Source organism: Euleptes europaea, chromosome 13, assembly GCF_029931775.1.
Source record: "Euleptes europaea isolate rEulEur1 chromosome 13, rEulEur1.hap1, whole genome shotgun sequence".
Lineage (NCBI taxonomy): Eukaryota > Metazoa > Chordata > Lepidosauria > Squamata > Sphaerodactylidae > Euleptes > Euleptes europaea.
Window position 1 is genome coordinate 60,080,932 of NC_079324.1, and position 14,153 is coordinate 60,095,084.

Genomic DNA, 14,153 nt, shown 5'->3' on the forward strand with positions numbered 1-14,153 from the left:
CTCTCTCTACAGCCCCTCTTTCTCCCCCGGAAGTGGGTGCGTCCCGGAAAGGACTCCGTCGCGGTCGAGTGGTGCTGTGTCAAAGGTTCCGAGCGAGGCACCCCTGCAGCGTGAGCGTCCGGACTGCATCTTTTTTCCCACCATGAACGAAACAGGTGAGGCGAGAAGCGGCTCCTCGCCCGGGAACACGACCCCCGGCTTCTCTTCTGTGACCTGGGGACTTAACTGGTCTCTCATACGGGATTTAGTTTCCGTTGAAAGAGCTGGCACCTCCTTTCTGGCCTAGAAGTTTGTCATCCCAGCTGTAGCTGACGCTTACGATTTCTTTCATCATGTATTTCTTTAGTATAACGCTTGATATTGTTTATTTAGTGGATAGGTGCTGATGCATCCCTTGCAATTACTTGTATAGGCTGTTTCAGAGGGTAGCTGTTTTGATCTGCAGTAGAAGAGCTCGATTCGAGTCCAGATGCACCTTTGAGACCAAGATGATTTTCAGGGGATAAGCTTTTGAGAGGCAACGCTCCCTTGGTGTATAAAAAGCAGCAGGTCCCTTGGGAACTTGATTCAAAAGTTTACCCCTGAAAATCGTTGGTCTGAAAGGTGCTACTGGACTCAAATCTGTTGTATAGGCTGTTTACTTAGGGGGTTGGGGTGATTTTTTTGCCTTTTCGTTTTTTAAGAGACATCATCCCACTAATGTATGACCTTGCTCCAATTTCATTTTAACCAACAAAACTGGGGTCCTCTTCAGATCATAGATAACCTCAATGGGATCCTACATTTCACATGGAAAGGGAAGGTTGCTTTGCATTGGAGGGCTGGAGTAGTATCTCAGATTTTGTTTCTTGAGAATTGGAGAGATCTTTTAAAGCTTAACTATGTGTTTTAAGAAAGCCAGCTCATCAGACGTTCATTTTAATTATAGTGGAACTGCGTTAATAATACAGAATGCATTCTACCAAGCTTTAGATTGCAGGATACAAAAGCAGAATCTCTGGAGGAAGGGCAGGGAAATAATTACATGGATCCTCACAGACTTTCTCTGGTCCTTTCTCTCCCACACCTCTTCTTTGCAGAGCTCGTTGAAGCGTTTAAAACCCAGACAAGGACGGATCCCGATGTTGCTTCTGCTGTGGCTGCCATCCGTGTCTTGCTGGAGTTCTTAAAGAGGGACAAAGGTAAGTAGGAAATTGATACCAAGTGGTCTGGATTGAACTGTGGAGGGAGGGATGCACAGGTGAGGGTGAATTCAGTGGTGTCCTGGATGATATTCTGTTTGGTTTTTTTCTAACATGGTGCCTCTCTTACTGCCTGTCAGGTGAGACAATTCAAGGGCTGAGAGCAAATCTCAAAAATGCAATAGAAACACTCTCTGGAGTAGATTCTTCAGTGGCTGTCTCTTCTGGAGGGGAACTCTTTTTAAGATTCATCAGCCTCACCTCTTTGGAGAACCCAGTGAGTTTTAATCAGCTGTTTGTAAAGGGGGGGGATTCTGCAGCCTTTTAACAACACTGCCAGCTTAGAAATGTTGAATAGGACCAGGAAAACTGAGGAACATAATGCTGTTCATTACTTTTTCTCTGAATACTCAGCTCTGGAGTCGTTTTTATAATCACAGATCTTTGTACCCTACCCTCCTTTCCACTCAGTTCAGGGTGGCATACATGGTGATTGTCCTTTTCCCATTATATCCTTGTGCCAATCCTCTAAGATAGGGAGGGATGGGGGAGAGACTGATTGGCAACTCAGTGAGCCTCATTGCAGCTTGCAGGTTTGCACTCAAGTCACCCCACTTGTAGTCTGGCATTCTAACCGCTGCACGTTATTGGCTTTCCTAGTTTAAGTGTCAAAGTCCCAGCTCAGTTTCTTGTAATGATCATTGCAAGAGTGTCTCTGAGAATGCACAAAGTACCTTTCCCTCAACACTAAATAACCAGGACCAAAACTGGAGCCCAGTAGCATCTTAAAGACCAACAAAAAATTTCCAGGATATAAGCTTTTGTGAGTCAAAGCTTACTTTGTCAGATACCAGAAGTGAGCATTGACTTACAAAAGCTTATACTCTGGGGGTGGGGGGGACTATCCAGAGCAAGACCAGTAGCACATTAAGTCAGTGTGGTGTAGAGGTTAAGAGTGGCGGACTCTAATCTGGAGAACCGGGTTCGATTCCATACTCCTCTACATTAACCCAGCTGGGTGACCTTGGGTCAGTCACAGTTGTCTCAGAACTCTCTCAGCCCACGCGGAGGCTGCCAATGGCAAACCACCTTCAAATGTCTCTTGCCTTGAAAACCTACGGGGTCGCCGTAAGTCAACTGTGACTTGACGCCATACACAACACACTGAAGACTAACAAGATTTGGGAGCTTTGACTCTCAAAACTGTATACCCTGGAAAATTGTGCTTGTCTTTAAGGTGGTACTGGACTCGATCTTGCTCTTCTACTGGCAGACCAACATGGCTGCCCTCTGAAACTAGCCAAAATCCTGCACTTGGGGTTAATGGTGGAGGGCTTCCAAGGAAGAGAATGCATTTTCCTAACAGGATCGATCCTGGCATCTTTTTAAACGCTAAACATTACATGCAGCGCGTGTCCGGTCTCATGTCTGGTGGTCCAAATTCATCCTTCCCAATCTTGTTTTTACTACTTTTTCCAGGACTATTCCAAATGTAAAGAGATCATGATTGAACGAGGCGAACTTTTTCTCCGGAGGATATCTCTTTCCAGAAATAAAATTGCCCAACTTTGTCGTACCTTTATCAAAGATGGTGGGGTAAGTAAACCTGGTTTTTATTGGATCAAAAATAGAATAGTTCTGTGAATGCCACAATCATCATACTGTGTAAAACAGAAATTGGTACTGCTTGCCATATTTAACATGCTAAGTCAATACAAAATTTCCCCAAATGGTTAGAGGTTTAAAGCTGAGGTGAAAAGAGAGCTTTAACAGGAGGCTGGCCCAGAAAATAATAATCATAAATTTTATTTATATCCCATCCTCCCTCAGCGAACCGGGCTAGGGGAAGCTAACATTCTGGGAAAACATTCTATGCAGTCTGGGAAAACTTGCTTTAGTTGTTGTTGTTGTTTTTAAGTGGCATTAAGAAATTCAGACCGGGGTGTGTTTGGTTAGGTTTGTTTGTTTTTAATCAAGTTGGATAAAAACATATCAGACCATAAACTAAGGAGTGATGTGACTTACCTCCACAGAGAATATTAACACATGCTTACTCAAAAGTAGTCCTGAAAGTGCTGGAAGATGCAGCTAAAGCTAAGAAACGTTTTAGCGTCTACATCACTGAATCGCAGCCGGATCAAGCAGGGCAAGTATAAGGAAAATGTTTACCTTTTTCACTACCAAACCAGCTATCGGCAAGAATGGCCTTGCTCTTTTGTGACTATAGCTCAGCAGCTGGCAGAGATGTCTTACAGGCAGCCTATGACTTACTGCCAGCAAGGTGTGGTGGTTAAGAGCAGTGCACTCTAATCTGGTGAACTGGGTTTGATTCCCCACTCCACTACATGACACCTGCTGAGTGTCCTTGGGCTAGTCACAGTTCTCTCCGAACTCTCTCAGCCCCACTTACCTCCCAAGGTGTCTGTTGTGGGAAGGGGAAGGCTATTGTAAGCTGCTTTGAGACTCCTTAAGGTAGAAAAAAGTGGGGGATATAAAAACCAACTCTTGTTCTTCTACAACAGCTCCACTATGCCACAAACTCATTTTTTAAAATACATAATTTCCCCCTTCATTTTAATTTACTTCATTTATACCCCGACTTTCTCCCCAGTGGGGAACCCAATAAGTGACTGACATCATTCTCCTTTCTTTCATTTCATCCTCACAACAACCCTGTGAGGAAGGTTAGGTTGCATGTGAGCAGCCCATAGTAGAGTGGGGATTTGAACCTAGGCCACCCAGATCCTAGTCCACAAGCTACCCACTATACCATTCCGGCGCTGTAACATACATAGGATCAAGATATGGAACTGTACAGAATGTCTGAGTTCTCTCCCCATCCTTCTTAAACACAGGCAACAGATGGCAAAGGCCCTCTCTAAGCTTGGTATTCCTGTGACCATAATACTGGATGCTGCCGTTGGGTAAGTGCCTCAGTGTGTGTACGCTTTCATTGCTACAGAACTTTGCAATAGAGATTAGTTCCCGGAACAGTTTGAGAGTGTGTGAACTGGGTCGGGAAATGGTTTGCAGTTCAAAGAAAAGCCCCAAACTTCCTGGAGCACACACTAGACCGCAATCCTATTTGAAAATAGCCCTTGATCCTCTGTTGCCATTCTTCCCATTGGATGACTGAAGACTAACCCTGAATTCCTATACAGCTGTAGAAGGATCTGTGTGTAGCAAGACTGAGGGGGTTACAAGACAGCAGAAAAACTACTGCATGGGCCCAGCTCTTACAGGTCCACCAGCAGAAGCGCTTCCCTGCAGTGTTGAGTCAGGGAAGGACTCTCTCAGCATCTTCTCTAGCAGAAAGGATCTAGGAGTGCCAGCCCCTAGCGTTATGTATGTATGACTACTAGTTTTCCCCCTTTTGTCTTTCCCTCAATAGCTACATCATGGAGACGGTTGACCTGGTAGTAGTTGGAGCAGAAGGAGTCGTAGAAAACGGAGGCATCATTAACAAGGTAAAGTGTGGTGCAGTATCTAGAGCAGTAGCGCTCTGCGTATTTAATATTTGTAATTTACTGGTCCTCGCAAATGCCATTTGTAAGAGCAGCCAGCTCTGCCAGCATTCATGCAGATGCCTCCAGGAAGCTCCCAGACAGGAAACAGAAGTGACAGAATAGAACCCTAGCGCAATATTATTCTAGGCCTGCGAAAACTCAATGTCCAATCAACTTGCATTTCGAGAAGCTTGCTTACTGGATTAGCTACATGCTTAGAAATAGCAACCTGCATACATTATGTCAACTAAGTACATTTGGATTAATTTTTACTATTTTGTATAATTCATATTGGTTTTGCTAGTCATGGGAACGAGGAATGCTCTTGACATGTCCACACCGCTACAAATCCTGTTCAGCCCTCACTGGCTTCTCAGTAAGCACCGGGCACTTTTTTGAGCTGGACTCTGTGTCCAATACCACATCCTCACAAAGAGCCAGCATGGTGTAGTGGTTAAGAGCAGCAGACTCTAATCTGGAGAACTGGGTTCAATTCCCCACCACATGAAGCCTTTTGGGTGACCTTGGGACAGTCACACTTCTCTTAGAACTCTTTCAGCCCCACCTACCTCACAAGGTGTCTGTTGTGGGAAGGGAAGGCAATTGTAAGCCACTTTGAGACTCCTTAAAGGTAGAGGAAAGTAGGATATAAAAACCAGCTCTTCTTCTTCGTCCTCTGGGGTTTCTAGCATGCACAAATAATACAAGCCCTGCTTACTCCCATTTCCTTTCAAACAAGCACATTTTTTTATTTGCAAAATTGAGGACTGCAGCCTTAATTTTTTTAAATGAAGAAACACACATAAAACAAAATGTTGACAAAGTGATTAGGCTATATTAACTGCTGAAAGAGAGCCAAGTTACTCAGGAGTGAGGGGGAAAGTAAGCACGAGCTTCCATCTCCTTAGATGAAATCCACAGGATCAGCATGGGTGAAAATTGGCTCAATCTTTTTCATTGGCCCCTTAAAAAAAATCAACAGAAACAGCATAGCTTGGTTCCTCAGCCCAGCCGTAAACGTTGGTTTCTTCCCTCTGCAGATCGGGACCAATCAAATGGCCGTGTGTGCCAAGGCCCAGAACAAGCCCTTCTACGTGGTTGCTGAAAGCTTCAAGTTCGTAAGACTTTTCCCGCTGAACCAACAGGATGTCCCTGATAAGTTTAAGGTAAGGGGGGAGACAGCAGGGATAGTTCTTTTGTTCTCTGAAACCAACACGCAGTAGCTTGAAGTCAAGTAGAAAAGTTTTTGCTTTTAACCACAAGCTTCCAGCAGATTATAAGGGCATAGCTGAGGGAGGTTTCCCCTCCATTATGAAGCCCTGGGGCTGTTGGCACATTTTTTCCTCCCCTTTCTGCTCCTTGGTGGTGTATTCTTGCCAGGTGTCAAAAAAGAAGGGAAGTGACCCCCCCAAGTTCCATAGTCCTTTGGTGTGGCAGATGCTAGTTGTGGCACCAGAGGGGTAGCCCGCAGCAGGGGCAAGTGGCCGAGTACAGTCTGGCCCCTTTTTCTTGCCAAGTTGTGGTCTCCTGAAGCTCCCTGCATTTTGAAGCAGTAACTGTCCATGGCTCCATCACTGGGGAACAGAGTGGAATGGAGCAAGTTAGTGTGGTGGAGCAGCCCAGAGCGTTGAAGGAGATCTGGGTTCAAATCCATACTTAGCTAGAAGGCACGCTCTCTCCACCTAGCCTACCTTGTAAGGTTGGTGTGCGGATGACATGGGGAAAGGGAGAACAATCTGCTGCATGAAAGAACAGGAGGGTGAAAATGAGAGAGGCTGTGTATCTTGTTGACGCCAATTTTCAGCGGGGGAAATCTGACAGGTCCTAACTAAAAAAATACACATACTAAACTTGCTGTGGCAAACTTAGATTAGGTGAACACCACTACAAGTACACAGATAATTGGTGGCCTTCAGTATGTATATTCATATTGTAACCAGGCCTTGAACAATTTTCTTGGTTTGTAGAAGGAAGAATCGTATTTCTGCATTCAAGGTTACGTGTGACCATATCTTCTGCTCAAGGCCATTGGGTCAAATGAGTGGTTTCATTTAAGTTACATCCTATTCTGCAACCAGGCACCTAGTATTTCACAAGGCCTGTTGTATAAGGGGACTGCAGCTGCCTTTGCTGTGTTCTGTTCAGCAGCTACTGCTGTCTCGTTCTGGGTCACAAAACTGCCCTTGCTTAAAATGCCATCCCTTCTAAGCAATTTTTCCTCCTTCCCCAGTACAAAGCAGACACGCTCAAGAAAAGCGAGGATCTAACGGAGGAGCATCCCTGCGTGGACTACACCTCCCCGTCTCTGATCACCCTCCTCTTCACTGATCTCGGGGTCCTGACCCCGTCTGCCGTGAGTGACGAACTCATTAAACTCTATCTGTGAACTCTGGTCTCCTGTGGTGAGTGGCAACAGCTGTGTTTTGGGGCGAGCAGCAATGGCATAAGTGGGGGGAAGTTGATGGCACAGAGGCACAAACTCAGCGGGCCAGTAGATGAAAACAGTTGTCCATCTGGACCGAGGCAGGAGGAAAACCAATGCTTACTAGTGGAGTGGCTAAAAAAAAAATCTTAATGGGGGAATTTTTCTTGGCCATGAGCTGGGTTACAGCAAAAAAATAAAAACAACAACAACTAGAAATCCAGACTGAGGTATAAGGATCTGTGTCAAAGAGAGCGGCTCACACACTTTTCTTTCATCCTTCAGACTCTGAGCCAGTGGCTGCTTCAGTCCGAGCTCTCTTCTCGCTCTGCAGCAGTTTCTTCTCAAACTCTTCCTCGCTAATCTTGCCCTTCTTTAGCCTCTTCAAGAGGCGGGTGTCTTTCAAGAGCTCCTCCATGTCCTTATCGTCCACATCTGAGCCCTGCCGGGGGGTGGGGGAATAGAAGTACAGCCACCCAATTACTCCAAGGAGCATACTGATTCAGCCCACACCCCTGCCACCACATTAGCCTTTTGCTAGGATAGACAACTGCACCCAAAGTCTCCAGCTTAGTTTTAATGCATAGTTAAAATGTGGAAATCCCTGCCCCAGGATGTGATGGCTGCCAACTTGGAAAGCTTTAAGAGGGGGTAAACATGTTCATGGAGGTTAGAGCTATCCATGGCTACTAGTCCAAATGAATACTGGTCGTGATGCATACCTATTCTCTCTAGTATCAGAGGAGCATGCCTATTATATTAGGTGCCGTGGAACACAAGCAGGACAATGCTGCAGTCGTCTTGCTTGTGGGCTTCCCAGGGGCACCTGGTTGGCCACTGGGTGAACAGACTGCTGGACTTGATGGACCTTAGTCTGATCCAGCAGGCCTTTCTTATGTTCAGGTGGGCCCTACCCCCTTCTCAAAAAGAACCAACCCCCCACCCATTCTAGGTATGGGGCAAGTGACACAGTTTAGGACACTGGCATGCCTGTAGCTTGCTTCTCAAATGCCCCCTAGTCCTTCCCCCAGGTGGAAAATTTCCGTTCCAAGCCTCAGTTCTGCAGGCATCCCCACCCAGCATCAGAGAATCCTGATTTCAGTGCCACACACACCAGATGATTTCTTCTAATGCTGGGATTGCTGTGGTACCTGAACTTTTGAAACTGATTCCAGAGCATGCAAGATGGCAAAAGATCTGCTATCCCTTCCATGTAATATTTCAAAATCCCACCCTGCACCCACCTCAAAAGCCAGCTTTGGAATTGTGGATAAAATGTTAAGACTTTAAACAGGGAGAGATGGGTGTGGCATGTTTCCACTCAGCTGTGAAAAGTGAGCTTCAGCTGGTCACAGTCTCACCGACTGGGCTACCTTTCAGGATTGTTGGGATGGGGAGGTACTAGCTGAGTATAGCTTCAAGGAAATGCAGGATCCCAGAAGTAAGAAAGCAGACCCCAGCCAAGCTGGCACCCTGCCAGGACTCATGCAAAGCCCAGCCAAGAGGAGGGCTGCTCACCTCCTCCCTTTGCCGCTTGGCCGTCAGTTTCCTCTTCTTCTCTTTCTTCGCTTTCTGCTTGGACCAGGCCTGATTCCGGGTGCCTTTCCGCCTCCCTCCCTGCTCCTGCCTCTCCTCCCTTGGCTGTGCCAGCAGCTTCTGCCTCTGCTTCTCCCGGGTCTTGTCTTTGAATGCAATGGAGTCAGTGTTGATATCAACAGGCTCAAAGTCCAGGAAGGTCTTGCCTTTCAGCTCTGGCATCCTGGGCATCTTCAGCAAGGCAAAACCTCGGGCCAGGCTGGCAAAGTCTAGGTCTGTTCAAATGGAAAAGGAGAGAGTGGAGCAGGGCAAAAGCACAGATATCCATCAGGTAGCAAACGTTCTATGAGTATCAATATCCACCAGTATTTCAAGATAAGAAGAAGAGTTCATTTTTATATGCCAACTTTCTCTACCTTTTAAGGAGAATCAAAGCAGCTAACAATCGCCTTCCCTTCTTCCCTGAGAGAGTTTAGAGCAGGGGTGGGGAACCTCCGGCCCGCGGGCCGGCATCATTGGCGGTGGCCCCCGGACTCTCCCGCAGAAGCCGCCGCCATTGCTGCCACTGAAGCGTGCGTGGGCGGCCAGCCGGGCGGGCAGGTGAGAGAGCGGGGAACAGAAGCCAAGCACCCACACTCGGCATGGCCAGCAACTTCTCCGGCGCCCTCTGGGCCTGTGCAGGCGGAGGGGCGTGGCTGGTGGGTGAGCGCAAAGGAGGCCCCCTCTGCCCCATCCTGCTCGCCTCTCACAAGCCTGTCGCCGCCGCACCCCGCTGCCGCACCCCCCCTCGGGGCAGGCAGGCAGGCCGGGTGGAAGATTCCCCCCCCCCCGGGCAGGGGGCTTAGGGGCCTGGGCAAGCCAGGCAGGCAGAGGGGCACTGAGCTAGGCTGGACTCCCTCCCTCCTTCCCTCCGCGCCAGACAGGCCTCCTTTCCGCCAGAGTTCCACTCTGAAAGGGGTGGGTGGAGGCGGTGGCGGCGAGGCCCAGCCGGGCGGGGGATCCTCCTCCTCCTCCTCCTGCTGCTCACCCCGGGCATGTGGGAGGCAGCGGGGCCCAGCCCCGTCCACAGGCGAAGGGCACGGCAGCAGTGCTGGTGGCTGGCGATCCGCGGGGCGGGAAGTCAGGCGGAGGCTCCAGTGCACGGAGGCTCTGGGGCGCCTCCTTCCCCTCCCTCGCTGGCGGCGGGCCCGGCTGGGTGGGGGCAGCTGTCAGCGGGGCAGGACGCCAAGCCTCCGCGGGAAGGGAAGGGTCTCCCGGCGCCCGTGCGCTGCGGGCTGTTCTGCGCACACACGCCCCTTCTCTGCTGCGGGCTGAGGGAGGGGGGGGCTTGTGTGTGTGAGAGAGAGAAGCGGGAAGGCTTTCCTGTCTCTGGCTATTCATGCATGGGAGGTTTTGCCTTGGATTTGCCGCTCTGTAGATGCACATTTTCCCCATCCAAATTCTCAAAACTCATCAGTAAGTCCCCATGCAGAGTTTTGAGAATCCGGATGGGGAAAATGTACATCTGGAGAGCGGCAAATCCAAGGCAAAACCTCCCATGCATAAATGGCCTTTCTTTCTCTGTCTCCCTCCCTCCTTTTCTTTCCCTATTTTTCTTTCTTTCTCTCCCTTGCTCCCTTTCTTTTTCTTTCTCTCTCTCTCTCCCTCCCTCCCCTTTCTCCGCCCCTTTCCTTCTTTCCTTCCTTCCTTCCCTCCCTCCAGCAGCTTCTCCGGTGCCCTCTGGGTCTGTGCGGGCAGAGGGACATGCAGTTATAAATATGTAAATGGCCCTTGGCAGGAAAAAGGTTCCCCATACCTGGTTTAGAGAGAACTATGACTAGCCCAAGGTCACCCAGCAGGCTTCATGTGGAGGAGTGGGGAAAACCAACCCGGTTCTCTAGATCCGCCACTCTTAACCACTACACCACGCTGGTTTCTGCCAGGGGCTAGATTTTAAACCCACCCCCCACAAATATATGGGCTGCGGATGTCAATTACCTTTGATCCGGAAGATGAGACTGCACTCGTGTTTGACGTAGGCCTGCACGCATGATACAAACGCCCTCATCCCTTTCTCGTACACAGCTCTGTCGGCCAAACTCAGAGACTTCAGTTTGGGCAGAACATCCACCACGTTCTGCTGTGGTTCCATTTCCTGCATGGGACACTTTTGAAGGCGAGAAAGGTCAGCTTTTCTGAAGCAAGCCCCAGAAAATATTCGTTCGTCTTTGTAAAGCTAGTTGAAATGTTACATATGCATTCATTTTAATACTGAAAGATATTTTTCCCCAGGCCAAAGTTTTCTCCCACACAGAAAGGAGAATTTGTACAGATGCAACTTCTCCCAGCCAGAATGTTGCAGAGGCAGGAGAGGCCGAGACTGTCCATTCTCCCTATTATATCAGGCCCGGGAGTTAGATTCCAGACAGAGTCTAGAAACTTGGCTGTGCCCCCTTGGAGAGCAAATGGCCCACTCACCTTTTGGTTAATCGATAGGAAACTGACGTACGGTTCTTCCATCGGGAGCAAAAATACAAGGGCGCTGCCCGTGTGGCCAATGCGCGCAGTGCGGCCACAGCGATGCACAAAGGCACTGAAAATATGAGGGAAACTCAACTTAGCAAGAGGAAAAATTCTCACGCGACACAGCCTGCTACAGAGGATGAGCACACCAGGCTGCCGCATGCAGAATCAGAGCACTGGTGATCCCAGCCTGGCGCTGAGAGGTCGACAGCTCTCCAGGGTGTCCAAGAGAGAGAAGAGTCCTTTTCCTAACATCTGGGAGGCTGGGGCTTGGACCTATCTGCTGGAGCTCTGGGCGTGCTCAATACGTGGCGATTCAGGGCGCCTCCGTTTCTATGTGATTTTAATTCTTACGGTTTCTAGGGAAATTATCAATTAGAACCAGAGCTAAAAGGAAGGGCGTGTACCTTGCGTTGCTCGGGGGATCATACTGCAAAACCCAGTTCACTTCTGGAATGTCTATGCCACGGGCCATCACATCAGTGCAAACCAGAATGCCGCTAGGAAATCGGGAGACATACAGCAACATTAAGCAACAGGGAAAGGCAGGATTTGCATGTTTTAAGTGAGGTGAGAGGCAGTTGCCTTAAGGCACAAGTGATTTTCAGATTTTACACCCACCAAAGAACGCCCCCCCCCCCCGATCATGGGCCAACTGACAACTACTTTTCCACCTCCACCACCTCCCCTGCACATGACTGAGGATTTGAAGGAATTCACTAAGGCAGGAGTCCCCAAGGGTGTGTCCGCTGACATCTCTCCTGCTGCCCAAGTGTTGTCAGAAAACGGCTGGGGCCAGGTGGGCCTTCTGCCCAGCGGGACATTGGATTGGCTGCAAAGACTGTAAAAAAACACTGAGTCAGTGGCGGGTGTTCCCACAGTGTTGGTTTTATTCTCTCTCACTCCCTCTCTCCCGGTGTATTTTTTAAAATTACCCCTCTTCTCCCCTGCACTTGGTCTTTGTGTGTGAATGTGTGAAAGAGATTTTCTTTCTCCCCTTGCATTAAACAGAACTTCTGCCTGTAATGGTGAAGAGATATTACCAGAGTCCGGCATAACCTCATTCCCTGATATTTTGTTGTTGGCTCCACCCTCTGTGGCAGCCATTTCGTGGCTGAACCCACCACCCTGAGTCAGAATTCAGAAAGTGTCCACAGGGTCAAAAAAGTCAGGGACCCCTGCACTAGCAGTGCAACCCTAAGAAGAGTTACTCCAGTCTAAGCCCATTCATTTCAGCGGGCTTAGACTGGAGTAACTCTGCTCAGGATTGTGCTGTAAGGGGTCATACAGTCCCTTTGCCCAACCCATTTCATCTCATTATCACTGGCACAATGACAGAAAGAACCTCACAGAACATCTCCGCTTCTCCTCACCTTGGGAGCGCCCGGAATTCCGTGAAGATCCTGTTCCGCTTGTGCTTCATTTTCCCATGGATGCACATTATTGTCGCGTTTTTAACCAACGATTCCAGAGCCTTCCCATAATACTCCACACAAGCACAAGTACTGTAAGCATAAGACACACCGCAAAATGTCAGCCGTTGCCTGCACTGAACTAAGCCACAGAGGTCAAACATAATCCAGGCCTAAAGAAGAAGAAGAGTTGTTTTTTATATGCCGACTTTCTCTACCACTTAAGGAAGAATCAAACCGGCTTACAATCACCTTCCCCTCCCCTGTGAGGTAGGTGAGGCTGAGAGAGTGTGACTAGCCCAAGGTCACCCAGCTGGCTTCATGTGTAGGAGTGGAGGAAACAAATCCAGTTCACCAGATTAGCCTCCGCTGCTCATGTGGAGGAGTGGGGGATCAAGCCCAGTTCTCCGGATCGGAGTCCACCGCTCCAAACCACCGCTCTTAACCACTACACCTCGCTGTCTCTCAACACCACACTTAGCAGATAAGCACACCACAACAGGGTCCTCTACCAGGAAAAGGTATTACCTGAAAAAGACAAGGTGTTTTTCTGATTTGTGGTGACGAAGGAAGTGGACCAGCTGGTTAAATTTCTCATCTGCTTTGCAGATCTTAAAAAAAAAAAGGGATAAAAGACAGTTAAGACTGCCAGCATTCTGTAGAACCCCGACTGCATGGATAACTCATCATGTATACACCAGAGTAGTTAAGAGCTCATACAACTCTGGAATCCCCACATCTCTCACCCTCCAAGAGGATCAAGAGCCTGTGTGAAACAGGATGATACGAACCTAGGACCACCTGCAATTCCCATCATCTCCAGTAGAAAGATCTCAAGCAGCAGGTGACAGGGAAAGACTGTTCCCTGCCTGAAACTGTCGACAGCTGCTGCAGCTCAGAAAGACCAGTGGTCCAACCCATAACATAAGGGCAGTATCAGGTATTCACGGTGCCAGGAATCACCACGGAGGACACGACACACGAGAATGGGAAGCACGGCCCCTCCTCACCATATAATAGTTCTGAAGCCGTGTCGGGGTCTTCTGGGTGTTGCTCGCCAGAACTCCTTTCTCCTTCACTGAGATACGGACTGGGTTCCGGAGGCCGGCCCTCACCAGGTTCTCCACTTCTTGGGTCTGAGTTGCCGAGAAGAGGCCAGTCCGTCTCTGCTTGGGCAAAAAGTCCAGAATGGTATTTAAACTGCAAGCAAACACAGTTTCAGAATGAGATGGCATGTTGTCTCCATTCCCGGGGAGTTTCTGAAGACGCGTTCGTTTGGTTTTTTCCAAACAAGGTATTGCCAACCTGCGTTCCTTTGCGGAACAAGGGGCAAATAAGCCAGCAGACCAGTCAAGGTCTAAAAGCAATGGAAGGTCTGCCCTGCTCGGAAAACAAATACCTGGCTTCAAAGCCCATATCCAGAAGCCGGTCCGCTTCATCTAAGACCAGCACGTCAAGGGATTTCACGAATCTGGCCAAATCCAGTCCATCCGATTTCCTTCTGAACATGTCCAGCAAACGGCCAGGTGTGGCTACAAGGATGTTTCCGCTGTTGGGTAAGGAAAAAGCACCACCTCAGGATTTTATTGATTGA

General features: G+C 48.8%; 2 protein-coding genes across 2 annotated transcripts in view; one reads left to right on the forward strand and one right to left on the reverse strand.

The window, feature by feature from the left end:
* DDX55 (DEAD-box helicase 55) overlaps positions 1-14,153 on the reverse strand; it is a 66,084-nt gene that overhangs the window by 46,357 nt on the left and 5,574 nt on the right. Inside the window, exons 6-14 of the mRNA XM_056859436.1 lie at positions 13,959-14,108; positions 13,570-13,759; positions 13,088-13,170; positions 12,521-12,652; positions 11,555-11,647; positions 11,103-11,217; positions 10,623-10,791; positions 8,628-8,920; positions 7,373-7,551 (exon numbers count right to left, since the gene is read on the reverse strand). Coding sequence (XP_056715414.1) covers positions 7,384-7,551; positions 8,628-8,920; positions 10,623-10,791; positions 11,103-11,217; positions 11,555-11,647; positions 12,521-12,652; positions 13,088-13,170; positions 13,570-13,759; positions 13,959-14,108 — 1,393 coding nt within the window. The 3' untranslated portion in view covers positions 7,373-7,383. The remainder of the gene's footprint in view (positions 1-7,372; positions 7,552-8,627; positions 8,921-10,622; positions 10,792-11,102; positions 11,218-11,554; positions 11,648-12,520; positions 12,653-13,087; positions 13,171-13,569; positions 13,760-13,958; positions 14,109-14,153) is intronic.
* EIF2B1 (eukaryotic translation initiation factor 2B subunit alpha) lies at positions 143-7,074 on the forward strand. The gene is made up of 9 exons (XM_056859088.1): positions 143-155; positions 1,080-1,181; positions 1,322-1,458; positions 2,661-2,777; positions 3,215-3,327; positions 4,037-4,105; positions 4,573-4,648; positions 5,728-5,853; positions 6,918-7,074. The coding sequence occupies exons 1-9, from the start codon at positions 143-145 to the stop codon at positions 7,071-7,073; spliced, it is 909 nt and encodes a 302-aa protein (XP_056715066.1). The 3' UTR covers position 7,074.

What these genes read in the sequence shown, in the direction of transcription:
- EIF2B1 (XM_056859088.1), top strand. An exon ending in GTTCTTAAAGAGGGACAAAG is followed by an intron (nt 1,182 to 1,321) that starts GTAAGTAGGAAA and finishes ACTGCCTGTCAG; the next exon opens with GTGAGACAATTCAAGGGCTG. An exon ending in ACGGAGGCATCATTAACAAG is followed by an intron (nt 4,649 to 5,727) that starts GTAAAGTGTGGT and finishes TTCCCTCTGCAG; the next exon opens with ATCGGGACCAATCAAATGGC.